The 19,994-nt window shown below is 42.3% G+C and overlaps 1 protein-coding gene across 3 annotated transcripts in view; it reads left to right on the top strand.

Annotated features, from left to right (window-relative positions):
• Nucleotides 1–19,994, top strand: part of SLC44A3 (solute carrier family 44 member 3) — a 103,484-nt gene that overhangs the window by 15,617 nt on the left and 67,873 nt on the right. For 2 of the 3 annotated variants that reach the window (XM_020999430.2, XM_020999435.2), the window contains exon 6: nucleotides 17,100–17,260. In XM_020999430.2, the coding sequence (XP_020855089.1) occupies nucleotides 17,100–17,260 (161 nt within the window). Of the gene's footprint in view, nucleotides 1–14,637; nucleotides 16,473–17,099; nucleotides 17,261–19,994 lie in introns of those variants that run through there. The other variant, XM_020999437.2, reaches the window with a different exon arrangement.

Below are 19,994 nucleotides of genomic sequence, written 5' to 3'. Positions count from 1 at the left end.
AATAAAAAAAACCATAAAGGTGTTGGAGGGACCTTGGTGGGAGGGACCTTGGACATCATAGGATAATAGATTTAAAATTAGAGATTGCCTTAGAGGTCATTGAGGCCAACTCCTTCATTTTACTGATAAGGAAACTCAGGCTGGAGGGGGGAGGGGCAAGGGTAAGTGACTCAGAGTCCTGTACCTTCCCAAAGACAGCTAGTTAAGGATTTGAACCCAGATCTTTGGAATCTAAGTCCAACCCTGTTTCTACTGTACTAGGCTGCCATATATGATTTGATGCAGTGGGTGGAGGCAGAATTCTCACTGATGAGATCACAGATTCATTGAAGGATAGTATTTGTAATATATTGCAAATCAACCCCACTGTGAAATTTGTGAAATTATGCTCTAACATTGTCCAAACAATTGTCCCTTTTAATGCTAGTTACAGAACGGTCACCAGCTTTAGGTGGAATATTCAGGTAGGTGGCACATTTGATAGAGCACCAGGCCTGAAATCAGGAAGACTACTTTTCCTGAGTTCAAATCTGGCCTTGAACACTTCCTAGCTATGTGACCCTGGGCAAGTCACTTAACTCTGCTTGCCTCAGTTTCCTCAAGCTGTAAAATAAAATGGAGAAAGAAATGGCAAACCACTCCAGTATCTTTGCCAAAAAAAAAAAAACCCAACACAGTAAATGGGGTCACAAAAAAAATCAGACACAACTGAAAATAACTAAACAATGATAAGCAAAGCACTGGGAAACAGAAAGAAATGAAGACAGTCCCATCTGTCAAGGAGCTCACGTTCTGACGGAGGAGACAACACGCATGCGAGGCTTCAGCTATAGGTCAGACAGAAAAGAGCCACGTCTTTGGGGGGCAGTGGCAAAGCAGATGGCCGTGCCTCTTCTTCAGTGTTATTTACCCTGAAGAATCACATCCATTTCTGATATTGAACCATTGGACTGTACCAAGGCCTTTGAGGACAAGAACTTTCTTTTCTGGATCCCTAATAAATGTGGCTGTAACACTGGAAGGAGGAATTAATTGGAAGACTGCATCTGCACAGAGGCTGCTTCCCAGAATCCTAGATGTGTATGTTGCAGTGGAAGCATTGCTAGTCTAAAGGGTTGTGGGCTCAGGGTCCTGACCTGACTATCACAGGGTCTCAGGGAAGGTGGTGGTCAAGGGGAAGGTGGTAGCTAAGCTTGACTGCCCTAAACTGCCTCCTGTCTCTCCCTCAGGGATCTTTACTGCTTCACCTAAGCAGGCTTACCTGCCCCATGAGTGGTAAATCTCTTCATCTTACCCACAAGAACAGCTTTTGTCAGCATCAAATAGTGATAGGGACTGGACCTGTGATTTTGTTGATGTAATTCCAGAAAAGAAATGGAGCAGTGCAGGTCAGCACCTTCTCTAAAGCTTAGATTCTTAGGAAATTGCTTGGAGCACCAGGAGGTTAAATGATTTGCCTATCTGAGTCAGGATCTGAACCCAGATCTTCCTGGTTTTGAGGCTAACTTTCTATCTACTATTGCCTCTCAGTTCCAGATGCTTCACTAAAATCTAGCTAAACTGTATCAACAACATTCCCTTAATCTACCAATCAAGTAACCATGTCAAAGAAGGATATGTGATGTTCTCCATGAAGATCATGTAGACTCTTTGTGATCGCTGCTGCCTTTTCTAGGTGTTCACTAACCATCCCTTTGATGGCATTTACAAATTTTGTCTGGAACCAAAGTCAGGCTCACAGCCCTATAGTATGCAGACTTTACTCTCTTTCCTTTTTGAAAATTGAGGTATTTGCCCTTTTTGGTCCTGTGACACCTCTTCTGCTCTGCCTACTATTTCTTTCTTTAAAATTTTTTTTTATTAATACTCTTTGTTTTTGCAGCACAGACAGATCTAGTTCTATCTCCTTCCATTTGTGTTGCCACCACCACCAAAAATTAATTTCCATCATCTTTCAAAGATCACTTCCAGTGGTTCAGTAATCCTATCTGCCAGCTTTTTGGGTCCATGGGAATATAAATCATTTGCTTGGCACCTTGAAGTTATCAAGGACAGTTAGGTCCTCTCTTACCATCTCCCTATTCATCTTGGGTTTCAGCCCTCTGTTAGCCACTTTGGTTCTGCCATTTTCAATCCGAAGGCCATTCATCTTCTCAGAGAGAAAAGAAGCAGAAATATAAGTTGAAGAATTCTGCCTTCTCCCAATCTGTTGTGATTATCCTATGCACCCCAAGCAGCGATCTTACGCTGTCTCACCCCAATAATCGCTAGAAATGTCTCTTCATTCCATTTGTGTGAACTCCCTGAGAAATAGTGATACCTTAAAGAGAAGAAATGGAAAGATCAAGCACCTCAGAGATGTTCAGTAGTAGAATTGCAGGCCAAAGGCAGCTGGAGTTGATCTTGTGCTATTTCTTCTAAAGTCAGCGTCATTTGTCCTCAGTAAACTTGAGAGGCGGGGAGAGCTGTTGGCAAGGAGAGCAGTCCACTCCATCATAAGAAACGTCATCTTCTAAAGGATCTGAGTCTTCTCTGAGGTGTCAAACATACATTGGTGAAATATAGCTGTGCTGGGGAAGAAGACATCAAGTGTCTTAAGAGCTCACAGCCGAGTTATACAACAGCTTTCGTGACAAAGGAATAAAAACAGTACTGCTTGTAACTGAAGCTGGTGAAGCAATTGAAGGAGAATGGGTTTTTAGAGTTGGAATTTAGCCAGGCCTAACTGAACTTGCTCTCCTTGCTGAATGTGGGATCTGAACACCACAGGAGGGTTTGGGGCAGTGCCCTTGGGTTTTTATTTTTATTGATTTATTTTGTTATAAACTTAATAACCATCACTGAAAACTACAACAAAAATAAGGAATGAACTCTAATGAAAACCATGATTAGCATTTATAGGATAGAACGAAACTAACCAAAGACAAGTGGTAAGTATGTTTGCTCTGTGTCCTCAACCAAGTCTGTCTGAAGTCTGGCTGTTTGGGGCTCTCTTTTCTTTTACTGGCCCCATGATTTCTTCAGTCTAGGGATATCATGGAGGGTAGCTAGGTGGTGCAGTGGATAGTGTCAGGACTAGAGTCAGGAGGACCTGAGTTCAAATGCAGCTTCAGACACTAGCCGTGTGATCTAGGGTGAGTCACTTCACCCTGTTTGCCTCAGTTTCGTCATCTGTAAAATGAGCTGGAGAAGGAACTGGCAAACCACTGCAGTGTCTTTGCCAAGAAAATCCTAAATGGGATCACAAAGAGTAACTGTCAAGATCCCAGTCAAGAACTTCCATGATGAGTACAGATCAGAATGTGTTCTGAACTTATAGGAAACTTATGGAGAATTACTTCTGGCTTTACAGAGTTGTGATATGTGTATAGCATTTTAATGTTTGCAAAAGTGCTTAATTATATATGTTTTCTCATCTGATCCCAGCAACAACTATGTGAGGTAATTGGTATTCCCATTTTGCAGAAGAGAAAGCTGAGGCTCATAGAGATAAAGTGACTTGCCCAGCATCTCCCAGCCGAGTAAGTATGTGATGTGGAGTTCAGACATAGGCCTTTCAGTATTCTATCTATTGTGAACTATAATATATATGCATGTAGCTTTTTTCTGCTGATTAAACCTGGATATTTTAAATTCAGAACAAAACTACTAGTTCAAGCTCAGGTGGATATCTTGCCAGAAGAATTAATTATGCCATCTAATCCCATGCTGGTAAAAAAAACCCACACTGTATCATGTATTTCAGCTAGCCCACGATACCACCACTCTCCTGTAAACACTTAGTCTCTTCATGTTAACTCTTTAGCTGAAGATCTAGATGAACGAATATGGTTCCCTCCCTGTTGAATGACTGACATTTCTTGAGGGGAAGGGAACCAAGATTATCTCCGCAATTCTGTCCTCTTTTCTTCCCAGGTAGAGTGGGAAGTTTTATTTTGGGTTGTGCTGCTAAGGTGTTTTGTTTTTCTTTTTACTTTCTTTGGCCTCATACTTCGAAGACTGGGAGATGGTTAAACTTGAGGTGTTTGGCCATGCCACCAAAGGACATTTTCCAAATACCTCTCTCTGACTAAGCCGATTGTTTTCTCTTTCTTTATCAGTCACCAGGATGGGTGATATACCCTTTCCAGCAATGTCTGGGTATCAAGGACACCCTCCAGGTTTGCAGAGACACAAAACTGCTTTGCTCAGCAGGTGCTTGTCTTTTTCTATCTTACATTATCCCTCTGTGTCTAGTGCTGTGTAGGACTTTCAATTTTAAGTATACAAGTCAGGGAACTAAGGGTTCTGGTTTTTTCATTGCTTATAGTTTACAGATACCATATTTGTACACCAGTGTTTCCTATTATGATTTCTGTTTATCTTTTTTCCACAACCAAGGCAGATGAGAAGCAGTTCAGTATAATGGATAGAATGCTTATTTTTGAGTTGTGGGTTCAAATCTAGCCTTTCACATTTGCTGGTTGTGTGACTCTAGGCAAATCATTTAATTTTTAGGTGCCTGGCAACTCTTGAGGCCTTTTTTTGTTTGGGGTCATTTTGCTACCCAAAGAATCTCCTGTGAGTTGTTTCTTCATCTGTCCAGGGCTTTTGATCCCATCATCAATCTGTGCTGGGAAGAGTGGGGGCAGAAGAATTTGGCAGGCAACTGAGCTTGTGCCAGCTACCCTTACCATAGAAAAATAAAGGGCTGCTAAGAAGCTGGGAAAGTAATTATGAGGGTGGAGTTCGAGGAATTATGGTCCAGGAAAGATAAGGTAAGAAGATAACATCTTCTAGTTCCTTCTTTTTCAGAAAAAGTCCTTGGGAGCAAAGGCTTTTCTCTGTAAGCCTCCCTCCAACTTCTCTTTTGGGGAGATATGCAAGTTTGGGGAGGGGCCAGTGGGGCCTCCCTTGGGGCTATATTGTCCTGGGGATGCTGCTTCTCCCTAGCTTTCTGTCAGTTTCTTGTTCCTGTCCAGCTTCTTATACTTCCCAGATGTTCTGTTTTTGCAGGAGCTACCAGTACTTCTGCATTCCACCTCTTCCAGAGTCATGGTGGGCCCAGGTGCATGTGAAGGAGCTGACTGGGTTTCTCTGAGTCAGGCTTCAGGGCCCTGTTTGTAGATGTTCACCCCCATGGCATACATGGTGACCAGGACTGGGTCTTTGCATATACCTGGGTCCTTCTGGGACTCTTCAAGCAAGGTCTTTCCTTTCCCTCACTTTATTACTGGCTTTTCAGTGTATCCCAGAAAATCTATGGTACAGAAAGTGGCAGTGCCAAGTAGCAAGGAACCCCATAATATAATTCTGCTCTGGATGATTCCAAAATTACACTTTGTCACTCTCCTTAGTTTTTATCTATTAAGTTATAAATGGGCTTCAATCATCATTGAGTGTAAAGTTCCCAGACTGGGGATTTCTCATGCTAACTGTTAAGTGCTAGGTAGATACAAAGCCACAGATGATAGGATTCCTACCCTCAAGGAGCGTACATTCTGAGGGCTGCAGCATGGACACAAATAAGTATAGTACGGGGGGAATTGAAGGAGAGAGCTCTAATAATGGGAAAATCAGGGAGGCTTCACAGAGGACAAGATAGCAATTTTGCTAATTATTGCCTAGTGAGTTGGGTAAAAAATGTATTCGTTCGGAAAAGGAAAAGAAAATTGGTGTGGAAATGAACAAGCTAGCTTTAACACCTCCCCATCCTCTTCAGCGACTAGACTAATCAGTCAGTAAGTATCTAAGTGCTTCCTTTGCTAGACACACACAAGTGCCTGCCTGGGAGAAGCTTACAGTCTATTACATAGGCCTGGTAGTGAGCAAGATAGTACACGTGAGAATATTAAAATTATGCCATTGAGTTAATTAGAAAGATATCGTGTGACAAGGTGCTTAGTATACTACGCAGATGAATGCATCAAAGAGCTAGAGAAGGGGAAAATGAATCTTACCTCTAGTCAGCAAGGAGATTTCTGTGTCCTTCTAATCCTCTCTGCCTGGAGAAAGTGGCATTGAAAAGATCTTAGAGTGGGGCAGCTAGGTGGCGCAGTGGATAGAGCTCTGGTTTTGGAGTCAGGAGGACCTGAGTTCAAATCTAGTTTCAGACACTTGATACTTACTAGCTGTGTGACTCCAGGCAAGTCATTTAACACCAATTGCCTCACCAAAAAGCAAAAAAAAAAGGAAGGAAGGAGGGAAGGAAGGTCGGTCGTAGACTCCTCTGTCTGGTGCCTGGGCCGAGACTTTGTCTTCTAGTCCTCTCTTCATTCTCACTTCTTTCCTCTCTCACTAGAGACTGGAACAAGGAAGAGCACTTGCTTTAGGGGTACGCCTGGCAGAGAGCCCCACTTGGTGATTACAAACAGTGAGTTGCAAAGCAAGCTTGTGCTGTGAAGAGCAGAGGGAACATCCCAGGTTCTCAACAGTTCTGCCCTTGGGAGCTTAGCTGGGAGACATATAGTAAGTGACTTTAAAATGTGCCCTCTGATAGGGCACACCAGGCAGTCAGTAAGCAATTATTAAGTGCCTACAATGTATCAAGCACTGGGGTTACAAAAAGAGGCTAAAAACAGTCTTGCCTCTTAAGGAGCTTACCATCTATTCACGTGAGCCAAGCCAGGATATGATATCTGGTTTTGCGTATTCTGTGAAATACAAAGAAAAACTTTCTTAGAGATATGCCTCATCCCTTAGCACACTCATTTACAGTCACACTCAGTAAAACTATGGAAAGCATTATTTAATTAACAGCCGATGCCCCCCCCCCCCATTAATGTTGCATGGTTAAAAATCACTATATAGAGGTAGCATACTCTAGGTAAGAAAATCCCCATCTGGGTGGGTTGGAAGGGGGAGAAGATGCCCTCAGCTTTTGTGGCCAGTGCCACACCAGTGGATGGCTTGTCTCCTAGAGCATTCTCTGCTTGCTCTCCTTACCCATCTCATTGCCCCCAGACTTCATGCAGCAACAAGGTTTCGGATTTTTTCTTCCCAGACTCACAGCCATGATCACTAGCTCCCTTCCCTCCCCTGGGGAGCTCTCTTGTTAGTCCCTGGACACTTGCGGGAAGAGCTGCAAAAGAAAGGCTAGTCCTTTCCAGGAAACTAATGCTCTTCACACAGTTAAACAACACTGATGGAGATATAGGGAAAGGGAGGTTATGCCAACGGTGGAGAGAACATTGGGAACCCCTGGAGCGGGGTTCACAGCGCTCCCAGTGCAACCTCCAAATTTCTCCCTTTGCTGCTGCTGTGAAGTTCACTGCATTAAAATATATTACCCAAGCCATATCCTAGGCAGCAAGGTGACGTAGTAGATAAAGCATTGGACATGGAGTCAGGAAGATCTGAGTTCAAATCCAGCCTCAGAAACTTCCTGAGCTAGTCACCTAACTTTTGGCTGCCTTAGTTTCCTCATCTGGAAAATGGGTCTAATAATAGCACCTACCTCCCAGGGTCATTATGAGGATACTATTTGTAAAGCGCTTTGCAAACCTTCTAGCACTATAGAAATGCTAGCTGTTGACATTGTTGTTTGTTGTCTACTGGCCTCCCAATTATTCCTTTTTTCTTTTTAACTTGAAAGACTTGTTTTACATTTTTTTATTCTTGAAACTTGTCCAATTTACAAATAAATAATCCATACAACGCAACTCTTTGATATATACTTTTTTCAGGCAGATAAGAGCAACTTCCAAGAATACATGGAAAATAACAAACATTTATAACCAACAGTTACTATGCAACTGGTCATTCAGTTACATTTTCAGCACAGTCTACTATGTACACCGTTTAAACATAGACCACTTTTATATAAAACTCAGATGTATACAGTTTTCTTACAGGTCCAAGAAAATGAACACACATCACAGCTTTAAAAAAAAAAAGTTGCATCACAGGGTTTCTTAAAGTTCAAATACAAAAGTGTTTATAAACTTGTGAATTTTGGCAGCAAATACAAAAATGTATGCCAGGACACCCTGTTCTTGCTGGCAGGTGCTGTATTACTCTTAAGGAGTTCAGTACCCGTCTCGCTGTCTTCCTCTCTTCCCCAACTCTTGTCCTTGATGAAGGCACTTCAGAATTTGTGCTGATGCTCCCATAAACACCCTGATTTCTTAGTTCTTCAGTCTTTTTGAATCCTATGATACACACATGCACACACGTGCATGCACACATATGCGTACTTTCCCAGGGCTCAGATAATACTCTAAGACTGTAAGCTGCTATGGAGTTGCTAAGCTTAATTGATCCAAGAATTCCCTATGCTGATGGAATTGCAGGATCAATGCTTATCCTCTGTGAAATTTTTACATATACATACATACATATATATGTTATCAAAGTAGTGACAGAATTGCTTGGTGTCCTCTTCTGTGCTTTTTGTCTTAGATGAATTTTTAAAATGTTTCATTGATCCCTTTTTGGGTGAATACCCACCCCCTCTACCCCCTTCTCTGCCCTCCACCCCCTCCAAGTAGATATCCTCCCTTATAACATGTATAAAGTCAAGCAAAACAAATCAACACATTGGCCACATCTGCATACCTCAGTATGATGAGTGGTCTTCCTGTGGTGTTGAATAGGATGGAGAAAGAGAAGAAAGAAAAAGGAGTTGGGGTGAGAAAAGAGGTTGGACAAATAGGACAGTGGTTTAGGGGGTTAATGGCAAAGTCATGCCTGAGAATGAGGTAGGAAGGAGAGAAAGGAGGATACATACAAGAAAGGATGGGAAATCGAACCCTAGACTGGTTTGTAGATCTCAGGGCCCCTTAGGATGTGAATGAGCTTAACATGAAAATGAGACCAGTCCAGGCTCAAGGTGAGGTGAGTTAGAGTAGTTGATGCCCTGGGTTTTTCCCGAGTGGCTGCAGTGAACAGAACAAAACTGAGCAGTTTGCATAAAAGGAGAGCCTGGCAGTGGAATCATTTATGCCAACTACTGTCTTCCTTGTTTATTCATTCATTCATTAATTGGTTATATATTAAACACCTGTGTATATTACTGGCTCCTAATTTAGTTCATCAAAGGCTTATTGAGTACTTCCTATATGCAGGGCATTGAGCATACAAAGATAAAAACAAATCAGTTCCTGCCCTCAGGTACTTTACTTTTCTTCTGGGGAGATATCACCGGTACACAGACCAAGGCAAGGTAGTGTGAGGAAGCAGAGAGCCCTGACAATTGGGAGAATCATGGAAGGTTTTATAAAGTCAAGCTTTGAAGGGAAGATAAGGATTCTGAGTGGCAGAAGTGAGGGGGGGATTGCATTCTAGGCACTGGGGTGTTGGCAGGGAGTGAGAGAAGAAGTTTTTGGGAGACTACAGAGGTGGAATTATTACTGAGGAATCACTCCTGGATCCACAGGATCTGGGATACTTACTCCACTCCCTGTTCTGTACTCAGGCAGGCAGTTTAGACTGGGTTCAGTCCTAGGAGAAGCACATCTACAGTAAAAGGGGTTAGGATCCACTTTGTCAAATTCTAAAACTTGTTAAGTCTCCCATCCCAACACCCTAGGGAAAAATTGCTTAAAGCTTGGGTGATGGCTCATGTCTAGGTCACCTTAAAGTGAAGAGTAAAAGTGGAACCTAATATACAGTATGAATCAGTTGTGGGGCAGATAATTTATTCCTGTACACAAAAGGAATGCTAAATACAGGACATTTCCACAACCACGAATAAGCAGAATGAAACAGATTTGGTAATTTAATTTATGGCTACTGCTATATTCAAAATAAAAAGCAATTTCACACTTCACCTTGGCTCAGCACTATCCTTACACCTCTTCTGGTGAAATGACAAGGCTTGAGATATTCCTTTCTTGTCTATGGCTATCCCCTTCAAGAATGTTGGAGGAGCTGTTTAAGATTCCCTCCTATCTCCATGTTGCTCTAATGGTAACTCCAGAGCCCCCTAGAATTCACCTGAAAAGCCAAAATCAAGTGCCAGCCAGAAATCTCTTTTAATTGCCATAGCACTCTGCCCCTGGCTACTGTCATGAGGCGGGTGAATGACCAAGGGAGCACTTAAGGTTTACTATCTCATACCAGAACACCAAGTCCTTTCAGCAGTGGGTCACCTCATGGCTAGAAGCAATCAGGGAGTTCATGTGCTTTGTTGGAGAACAGGATGGCTCCCACTACACAGGAAATGGAAGGTGTACCATGAGGAGTATATTAAAGAGTAGGAATATCGTTTTGACAGCTGTATGGAAGATGGTTTGAGGATGGATGAGTTTACAGGCCAAAATTAGGGGGCTATGGTGGCAGTCCAGGTATGAAAGGATAAGGACCTAAACTAGTGTGATAGTTTATTAAGTCTGATAGATGGATCCAAGTTGTGGAATATTTAATCAGTGGGCCTTGCCAACTAATTAGGGAGGCATAAGGGAGCAGGACAAGTAAATAACTCTAAAGTTATGAACTGGGAAGATGGTAGTGCTCTCAAAAGAAATAGAGAAGTTTATTTTTTTATATAAATTTATTTATTTTTAGTTTTCAACATTTACTTCCACAAGATTTTGAGTTCCAAATTTTCACTCAATCTCGCCCCCCCCACCCCAAGATGGCATGCATTCTGAATGTCCCTTCCCCTAGTCTGTCCTCTCTTCTATCTCTCCCCCCCTTCTCTTATCCCCTTCCCCTTATATTTTCCTGTAGGGCAGGATAGACTTCTGTACCTCATTTTCTGTATTTCTTATTTCCCAGTTGCATGTGAAAACTTTTTTTTTAAACATATGTTTTTAAAATTTTGGGTTCCAAATTTTCTCCCTCCTCCCTCCCCACCCACCCTCACTGAAAAGGCAGGAACTCAATATAGATTATACATGTGCAGTTATGCCGAACACTTCCATAGTAGACATGTTGTGGAAAACTAACTCTATTTCCCTTAATCCTATCCTGCCCCCCATTTATTCTATTCTTTCTTTTGACCCTGTCCCTCCTCAGAAGTATTTGCTTCTGATTACCCCTTTCCCAATCTGCCCTCCTCTCTATCATCCCCCTGCTTTCTTGTCCCCTTCCCCCCCATTTTCCTGTAGGGTAAGACAGATTTCCATACCCAATTAAATGTGTATGTTATTCCCTCCTTAAGCCAAATCCTATGAGAATAAGATTCCTCATTCCCTCTCACCTTCCCCATTTCCCCTCCACTGTAAGAGCCTTTTCTGTTTTTTTTGTGAGATAATTTACCCCGTTCTACCTCTCCCTTTCTTCTTCTCCTAGTATAATCCTCTCTCATCCCTTAATTTTATTCTCCAGATATGACCCCTTAATCTTCAACTCACCCTGTGCCCTCTACCTATCTATCTATCTATCTATATACATACATATAATTTTTCCTCCAACTACCCTAATACTGACAAAGGTCTCATGAGATAAATATCATCTTTCCATGCAGGAATGTAAACAGTTCAACCTTAATAAGTCTCTTATGATTTCTCTTTCCTGTTTACCTCTTCATGTTCCACTTGAGTTGTATTTGAAAGTCAAATTTTCTATTCAGCTCTGGTCTTTTCATCAGAATGCTTGAAAGTCCTCTATTTCACTGAATGACCATTTTTGCCCCTGAAGGATTATATTCAGTTTTGCTGGGTAGGTGATTCTTGGTTGTAATCCTATCTCCTTTGCCCTCTGGAATATTATATTCCATGCCCTGTGGTCCTTTAATGTAGAAGCTGCTAAATCTTGTGTTATCCTGATTGTGTTTCCACATACTTGAATTGTTTCTTTCTGGCAGCTTGATATTTTCTCCTTGACCTGGGAACTCTGGAATTTGGCTACAATATTCCTAGGAGTTTTCCTTTGGGGATCTCTTTCAGGAGGAGATCTGTGGATTCTTTCAATTTCTATTTTGCCCTCTGGTTCTATATATCAGGGCAGTTTTCCTTGATAATTTCTTGAAAGATGATGTCTAGGCTCTTTTTTTTTGATCATGGCTTTCAGATAGTCCAATAATTTTTAAATTATCTCTCCTGGATCTATTTTCCAGGTCAGTTGTTTTTCCAATGATATATTTCATTTTTTCTAATTTTTCATTCTTTTGGATTTGTTTTACAGTGTCTTGATTTCTCATAAAGTCACTGTCTTCCAATTGCTCTATTCTAATTTTTAAGGAAGTATTTTCTTCAGTAATCTTTTGGACTTCCTTTTTGGCCATTTGGCTCATTGGCTTTTTGGACCTCTTTTGCCATTTGGGTTAGGCTATTTTTTAAGGTGTTATTTTCTTCAGTATTTTTTGGGTCTCCTTTAGCAAGCTGTTGACTTGTTTTTCATGATTTTCTTGCATCACTCTCATTTCTCTTCCCAGTTTTTCCTCTACTTTCTTACTTGCTTCTCAAAATCCCTTTTGAGCTCTTCCAAGGCCTGGGACTGATTCATATTTTTCTTGGAGGCTTTGGATGTAGGAGCTTTGACTTTGTTGTCTTCTTCTGGTTGTATTTTTGATCTTTTTTCACCAAAGTAAGATAATATAGTCTGACTCTTTTTGCTGCTTGCTCATGATCCCAGCCAATTACTTGAGTTTTAAAGTCTTTGTTAAGGTAAGAGTCTGCTTCCAATGTGGAGAATGTACTGTTGCAAGCTTCGGGGGTTTGTACGGCAGTTTTCAGAGATACTTGTAGGGACCTGTAAATTTTCAGTCCTTGGAAGGTGGTATGATAAGGGGCGAGGTGTTTACTCCTTTCCTGGCCTGTGCTCTGGTCTATTAGTGACCACAAGCACTTCTTTCTGTCCTGGAACTGTGAAGAAGGTTTCTTCTCCCCTGCCACTACAAGCTCCACCATGCCAGCACTCCTCCTTGCCCCAGGACGCCGCCCAGAGCTGTGACCCAGATCCAAGCATGGGCAAAGCAAGAGATTCTTGCCTCAGCACTGGCAAAGAGATTCCTGCAATCCCTCTCTGATCAGCCACTCAGTCTGTGGGCCAGAGGCTCAGGATGCAGCCCCTGCCCCGGCGCCTGCGCTCTGCACTCTGAAGCTGGCTCTGACCTAGCTCCTCTCTCACTGCAGAAACAGACTTTTCCCACTGACCTTCTAAGTTGTCTTTGGCATTTGTGGGTTGAGAGGTCTAGAATCTGCCACAGTCCTCTGAGGCTTGCTGCAGGTTCTCTGTGGCCTGCGCACCCACGCTGCATTGCGCTCCTCTCTCCGCCCAGTGTGATATACCTTTCTGGTCAACCATCCAGGTTGTCTTGGGCTGGAAATTTGCTTCACTCTGTCTTTTTGTGGGTTCTGTTGCTTTAGAATTTGTTTAGAGCCATTTTTTGTAGGTATTTGGAGAGGTTTGGGGGAGAGCTCAAGCAAGTCACTGCTTTCACCAGAAATAGAGAAGGTTAAAAGAGGAGAAGGTTTTGTTTTGTTCTGGTTAGGCAGTGGGGTTAAGTGACTTGCCCAGAGTCACACAGCTAGTAAGTGTTATGTGTCTGAGGCTGGATTTGAATTCAAGTCCTCCTGACTTCAGGGCCAGTGCTCTATCCACTGCACTACCTAGTTGCAGAGGAGAAGGTTTTGAGAAAAGATACTGAGTTCAGTTTGGGATGCATTGAGTTTGAGATGCTGATGGGATATCCAGGTTGGAGATGTGCAGCAGGCAGTTAGTAATGAAGGACAATAACCTGGATATCATCTGCTTAGAGATGGTAATCCAAGGGAGTAGACGAGATCACCATGGTAGAGATTATAGAGAGAGAAAAGAATAATGTCACTGAGAGAGCTTTCAAAGATACCTTTGTTTAGTGGGGCAGAAGGAATGAGCAAAGGTAACTTAGAACGAATGGTCAACTAGGGAGGTAGAGAACCAGCAGAAAACGGGGTCCTAGAATGCAAAGGAAGAGAAGGTATCCAGTAGGAAGCGGATAGTTAATTATATCAAAAGCAATGGAGAGGTCAAGGAAGATGAGCACTGAGAAAAAGACTTTGGATTTAGCAGTTAAGAGATCATGGCCAATACAGGGCATATCCCCAAGAAGGTCAATGACAGAAAGAAAGATTCTGTATATAACAAAATATTCAAAGCTTACTTTGTGGTGGCAAAAAAATGGAAACAAAATGGGTGCCATCAGTTGAGGAGTGGCTAGCATATTGTGGTACATGAATGTAATGGGATTATTTTTCCATAAAACATTAATAGAAGGAATTCAGAGTTATGTGGAAAGACTTGTATGATTAGAGACAAAATAAAGAAAGTATAACTATGAGAGCAGCTTACACAGTATATTGATCAAAAGGCAGTTAAACACTAATGAATTTTAATGACAGCCTCAGCCCTAAAAAACTGATGGTGAAACACATCTTCCTTCCTGCAGTGGGTAGGTGGGGAGCTAGAGGTGCAGAATTCAGTATGGACTGTTAGGTATTGTCAACATATCATTTGATTTTGCTTTGATGCTTTTCTGTATTTGAAGGAAGGGTTCAGTTTGCAAGGGGAAAACCATGGTATGAAAAACAAAAGGCAAAGAAAATTTAATGAAGCAACCAAAGGAGAAAGAGGGAGAGAGAAAGAGAAAGATTGTTGGTAACTTTAGAGGAAGCAGTTTCAGTAGACTGTAGGCTCAGAAACCAAAGGGTTAAGAAGTGGGTATGGAGGAAGTAGAGGAAGACAGCATCAACTTCTCTCCTTAGGAATTTGGCACGAAAAGGGAGGAAAGCTACAGGATGATAGCTGGACAGTGCCAAGATTGCTGGCAGTGGGAGATATTTACATTAGCAGCCATCAAATCTAAGCCACAGAGATAATGAGCAGCAGGAGGCTGAACTTCGGGAGCCAAAGGACAAGGGAAGTACCAGTTGATCTGACCATTCGCTTATCAAAACTGAGGACCGGTGTCAATAGTAATGAGGGTCAGGAAGGTCATGTGGGGAAAGAGATATCGGGTCCTCTTCGTTTCACTCTGAGCAGCCCTTTTGTCTTCTGTCTCTCTCTGGTACATTCCTGGAGATGGGCTGGGGCTGGGTCTAGAGCCAGGAAGCTTAGTGGCAATGAGCAATTGAAAGAGTCATGTATTGAAGGAGACTCATAGTTCCAGGTGGGACTATTACGCTTTCCCTGCCATTGCAGTCTCATTCCCAGTGAGGGAATCGGGCTATGGTAACTGCCTCCCTGCTCCTTGCCCCATGGTGGCATGAATGGAGTCCTGGACTTGGAGCCAGGAAGAGCCTCTGTTAACTTAGAAACGTAGCCGTGAGTAAATTACTTAACTTCTCTGCCTCTGTTTCTTCATTTGTAGAATGGAGATAACAATACCTTGGAGTGGCCACCTCACAATATTGTTGTGAGGCTCAAATGGGATGGTGTATACAAAGTGCTTTACAGCCTTTAAGGCATCATATAAATGCCATTATCGTTGTTGTTTCTAGGTGGTAACAGCAGACATTCTGTGCTGAAAGTCGAGTAATTACTGCCCTCTGCAGATGTCAGCTAGAAGAGCAGAGACAGCTTGCATGTACTCTTATCTCTGAATCGAAGTAGGAAGAGGCTGGGAATCTCCTCTGTAACTTTGCTGATGAGTGGCCATGCAGGTTTTGCTTGGAGCTCCCCAGTGTTTGACAGCCTGCTCCTTCTGGAAACAGCCCATTCCACTCTAGGATGGCTCAGATTGTTAGGGAGCTCTTCTTTATATAAAACCTAAACCAGCTTCTCTGCAACCCTTGCTCTTAACTTCTAGTTTTGTCCCTCTAGCGCCAAGTTGAATGTGTGAAAGCCCTTTGGGTACTTGAGGACTGCTGTGTTGGCCTCCACGAGACTTCTCAGGCTAAACACTGCTGATGTCTTCAGCTGAACCTTTTATAATAAAGTGTTCGGTCACCTCACCATCCATCTCATGGCAAGGTCTCCAGCCCCTTCCCTTTCCCTCTTCAGAAGATCAAATGAGGCAGCAATCTTATTGGTGTTCTCTGATCTATCATCGCTATAATTGCATTGCTTTCTACCACCACCCGACGCCCTGCCATTACCACCAAGTTCACTAGGAAACATTGTTCCAATTGTGAAAAGTTGTAGTAAATAGTTGTTGCCTAGGAGGGACACAAAGGGCTAGGTCATTTTGGGAAGAGGGTTAGACTTAAAAGTCAGAAGACCTGAGTTCAAGTCTCAGATGTGACACCTTGGGCTAGTCAGTCAGTAAGCGTTTATTAAATAGCTCCTACGTGCTGAAGCAGTTAGGTGGCTTAGTGGATGGAGTGCTGGGCCTGGAGGCTGGAAGACCTTGGTTTAAATCTGACCTCAGATACTTACTAGTTTGCTTTAATCCACTAGAGAAGGAAATGGCAAACCACTCCAGTATCTCTGCCAAGAAAACCTCATGCGCAGTACTGGCGTGCTATGGTCCAACAGGGTCATGAAGGGTCAGACACAACTGGACAACTACACAAGAGCAATGTGCCAGGCACTATGCTAAGTCCTGGGGATACAAAGAAAGTCAAAAGACAGTCCTGGCAAGTCATTGAACCTCTCAGCGTCCCAGGCAACTCAAGACAGCAGAACAGGTCATTATCTACATGTGTAAATGGCATTTCCTCATAGGGAGCGACTACACAAATGAAATCATAGGCAGGTTTGTTCCAGAAAAGAAAAAATGTATTGTTATTGAAAGACACCCTTTCCTTCAATATCAATTAATAATTTCTGTCAGCTCATCTGGTCTCTATCACGTTCAGAATATAAGATGCTCAGTGAAGCTAAGCAAAGTCACTTTGTTGCTTTCATTCTTGTCTCTGGTGTTTTAGGAATTAGAAGGGGGTAGGGCGTGGTAGGAATATGGGGAAGCTAGTATTGCCATAGTGGAAGAATGCTGGGCCTGTAGTCAAAAATACCAGGATTCAAATACAGCCTCAGAGACTATGAAGCTGGGCAGGTCACTTAAATTCTGTTTACCTCAGTTTCCTCAACTGTAAAATGGGGATAATAATATCTCCCAAAGTTGTGAGAATCCAATGAGATGATGTTTGTAAGGTGCTTAACACACTGTCCCTACAACATAGAAGTGCTTTATAAATGTTAATTATTATTAATAATTACTGTAGTTCGTGTGTGTGTGTGTGTGTGTGTGTGTTTACATGCCAACTGGAAGGACTTACAACAGCATTGTTATCCATCCTGTTTTCACTTTTTAGCAAATCTTTCCCTTTGTTCAATCGCTGCGTCCCTCAAACCCCGGAGTGCTACTCCCTGTTCGCATCCATTTTGATCAATGATATGGACACCCTCCATCAAATCCTAAGCGGAATCATGTCAGGGAGAGATACGGTGCTCGGCCTGTGTATCCTCGCAGTAGGTAATTTTTTTTTCTGACTACTACTTTGAACCAGGATGTAGTGAATTCCTGTGAGCCTAGAACTGGGCCAGCTCCTGTCCTTTGTGTGTGTTCCCCTCCTGGCTTTGCAAATTGGAATTTAGCTTCATGCCTGCATTCCTTGTGTCCCACCGAGAGGGAAGTTGGCTTATTTCAGTTACCTGTCAGCACTTGGGCCTGAGTTTTTCATGAAAGTATATGAAAAATGTCAAAAATCCTAGTCTTAAGTCATAACAATCCAGGGTCCTTCACCTGTTTAGCTAAAGAGCAAATCAGCATATGTTTACTAATGCCTCCTGTGATCCCAGCACTGTGGTAGGTGCTGAGGGAGGTTCAGAATTGACATCAGACATGGCGATGATGATAGATGACACTTATTTGGCACCTTAGGTTTACAAAGTATGGTACAGTGAAAGGAGCACTAGATACCTCGGCTCCTTCCTTTTGACGCTTACTGCCTGTGAGACCCTGAACAAATCCCTTCATCTCCCAAAGCCTCAGTTTCCTCATCTGTCAAATGAGGGGGTTGGAGGAAGCTTCTGAGGTCCCTTCTGGCCCTAGGTCGATGATTCCATCTATACCTCGACAACCCTGTGAGGTCAACACTGTTGTTATCCTCATTTTATAGATGAGGAAAGTACGCCTCAAAGAGGTTTAAGTAACTGACCCAGGGTCACACTATCAGAAAGTGTAGTAGGCAGGGTTCAAACTCCTGACTCCAAGTCTTATCCCTGCAACTAGTCTCTCCTACCCTCAAGGGGCATATAGTCGAGTAGGGAGAAAAGTCACTCATGTACATAGCTATAGTTCACAACATTACATGAGGAGTGCATTAGAGGTTGCTAAATAAAGTGAAATGAGCAGAACCAGGTGAACATTATACACAATAATAGTAACATTGTGTGATTATCAACTATGATTGACTTAGCTCTTCTTAGCAATACAATGATCCAAGACAGTTCCAAAGAACTCAGGATGGAAAATGCTATCCACATCCTGAGAAGGAACTGATGTAGTCTGAATGCAGATGGAAGCATACTATTTTCACTTTTTAATTTTTTTGTGTTTTTTCCCCTTTTGTCCTGTTTCTTCTTTAACAAAATGACTGATATGGAAATATATTTTACGCAATTGTACATATATAACCTGTATCAAATTGCTTATGTGTGGGACAACAGCCACACTAGAATTAAAAGTTCGGAGGCTGATCAGAAAAGGTTTTATTCTTTCTCATGAGAAAGGGCACAGCCCCTGTCACTTGAGCAGTGAAGCCAGGAGTATAAAGTGCAGAAGCTCGAAGACTTCTTTTGTCCTAATCCTAACCCCTCCTCTAACCCCTGTCCTACCTCACCATTTGCTGGTGAATCAGGCTTACAATCTTTTACTAATGTTTAACTAATTGATGCAAAGCAATTTCAGTCCTTCATTACCATAATTATTCAAAAGTAATCTGTGCCCTATCCAAGGACTGTGTTTTACAAAACCTCATTAAGCATTTCCTCTCACCAAATTTGGAGATGCCCAATCAAAAGAGGGCTAGTATTGTTTCTTTTAAATTACCTCATTTTGGGGGAAATCATGAGTTACCTGGGAGACAAGACTGAAGAAGCGTAGCAAAGAGATAAGAATATAACAAAGAATAATAGTGAAGAAACTTCACTGTGGGCCATCTCACACACTTACCATCTTAGGGAAGGAGAGAGGATAGAGAAAATTTGCAACTCAAGATTTTATTGAAAAAATGAATGTTAAAAATTATCTTTACACGTAATTAGAAAAAATAAAATACTTTTTTCAAAAGAGAGAGTTACTGAACCTCATACTGTATGAAGCTGAAGGAGGATATTGTTGGCAACATAGGGAGGAGGGGATTAAAGGTGTTGGTATTGGTCTTTAAAGGATGAGTATGAGTTCCGTGGGTGAAGATGTAGACAAGGGCATTCCAGGTATAAGGAAAGGCTGACAAAGAGAGCACTATGCGTGTAAGTCTGCACGTGAGAAGTTATCCAGATTGACTGGGAATAGGGGGAAAGAGTAGTAATAGAAATAATACTGGAAAGCCACGGTGACCCTGGACTAGAGAGGGCCGAAACCTCAGGAAGCCTTGGGAAAAAGATCTTCGATTCATCTCAGCATTTATTAAGGGCTGCAATGGGCCAGGTAACAACATAAGGCAATGGAATCATAAAGACAAAAAGGAAATAATGCCCGTCTTTCAGGAGTTTACATTTTGCCCTTTGTGTTAAGTTGGTAAACTTGAAGCAAATTGGAGCTAAAATTTCATTTAATCCCCAGCCCTATCACCCCACCCCATACCAGCCCCCATCATCCCTCCATTCCCATATGAGGCAGAAAGAATTCTTCAGTGCAGGGTTGCAGACCAGTCATTTTAGGATTGAGGCAAAATCAGTTTGGAATTTGAAACTCTGCATTTCTGTGTAGTCTTAGTAATTCTGTGTTCAAGGTGCTGTGCTAAAGCCCTGGGGACCCAAAGAGAGACATGACCCAGACCCGCTTTCCAGGGTCCTGCAAATCTTACTTATAATCTTACAATCCAGCGAAATCCTGACGTTTCCAAATAATTAATGGCTCATTGTCCCGAGTAGGTCAGACTGCATGCAACTAAGCACTCAGCACAGTTCCCAGCGTATAGTAGGTGTTTAATAAATGTCTCTCTTAACAATCCTGGGCTGTTCTTAGGATCTCCATTTAGCAA

Source organism: Phascolarctos cinereus, unplaced genomic scaffold (assembly GCF_003287225.1).
Source record: "Phascolarctos cinereus isolate Bilbo 61053 unplaced genomic scaffold, phaCin_HiC Scaffold_5;HRSCAF=322, whole genome shotgun sequence".
NCBI classification, from domain to species: domain Eukaryota; kingdom Metazoa; phylum Chordata; class Mammalia; order Diprotodontia; family Phascolarctidae; genus Phascolarctos; species Phascolarctos cinereus.
This window is presented reverse-complemented; position numbering and strand designations above follow the sequence as displayed.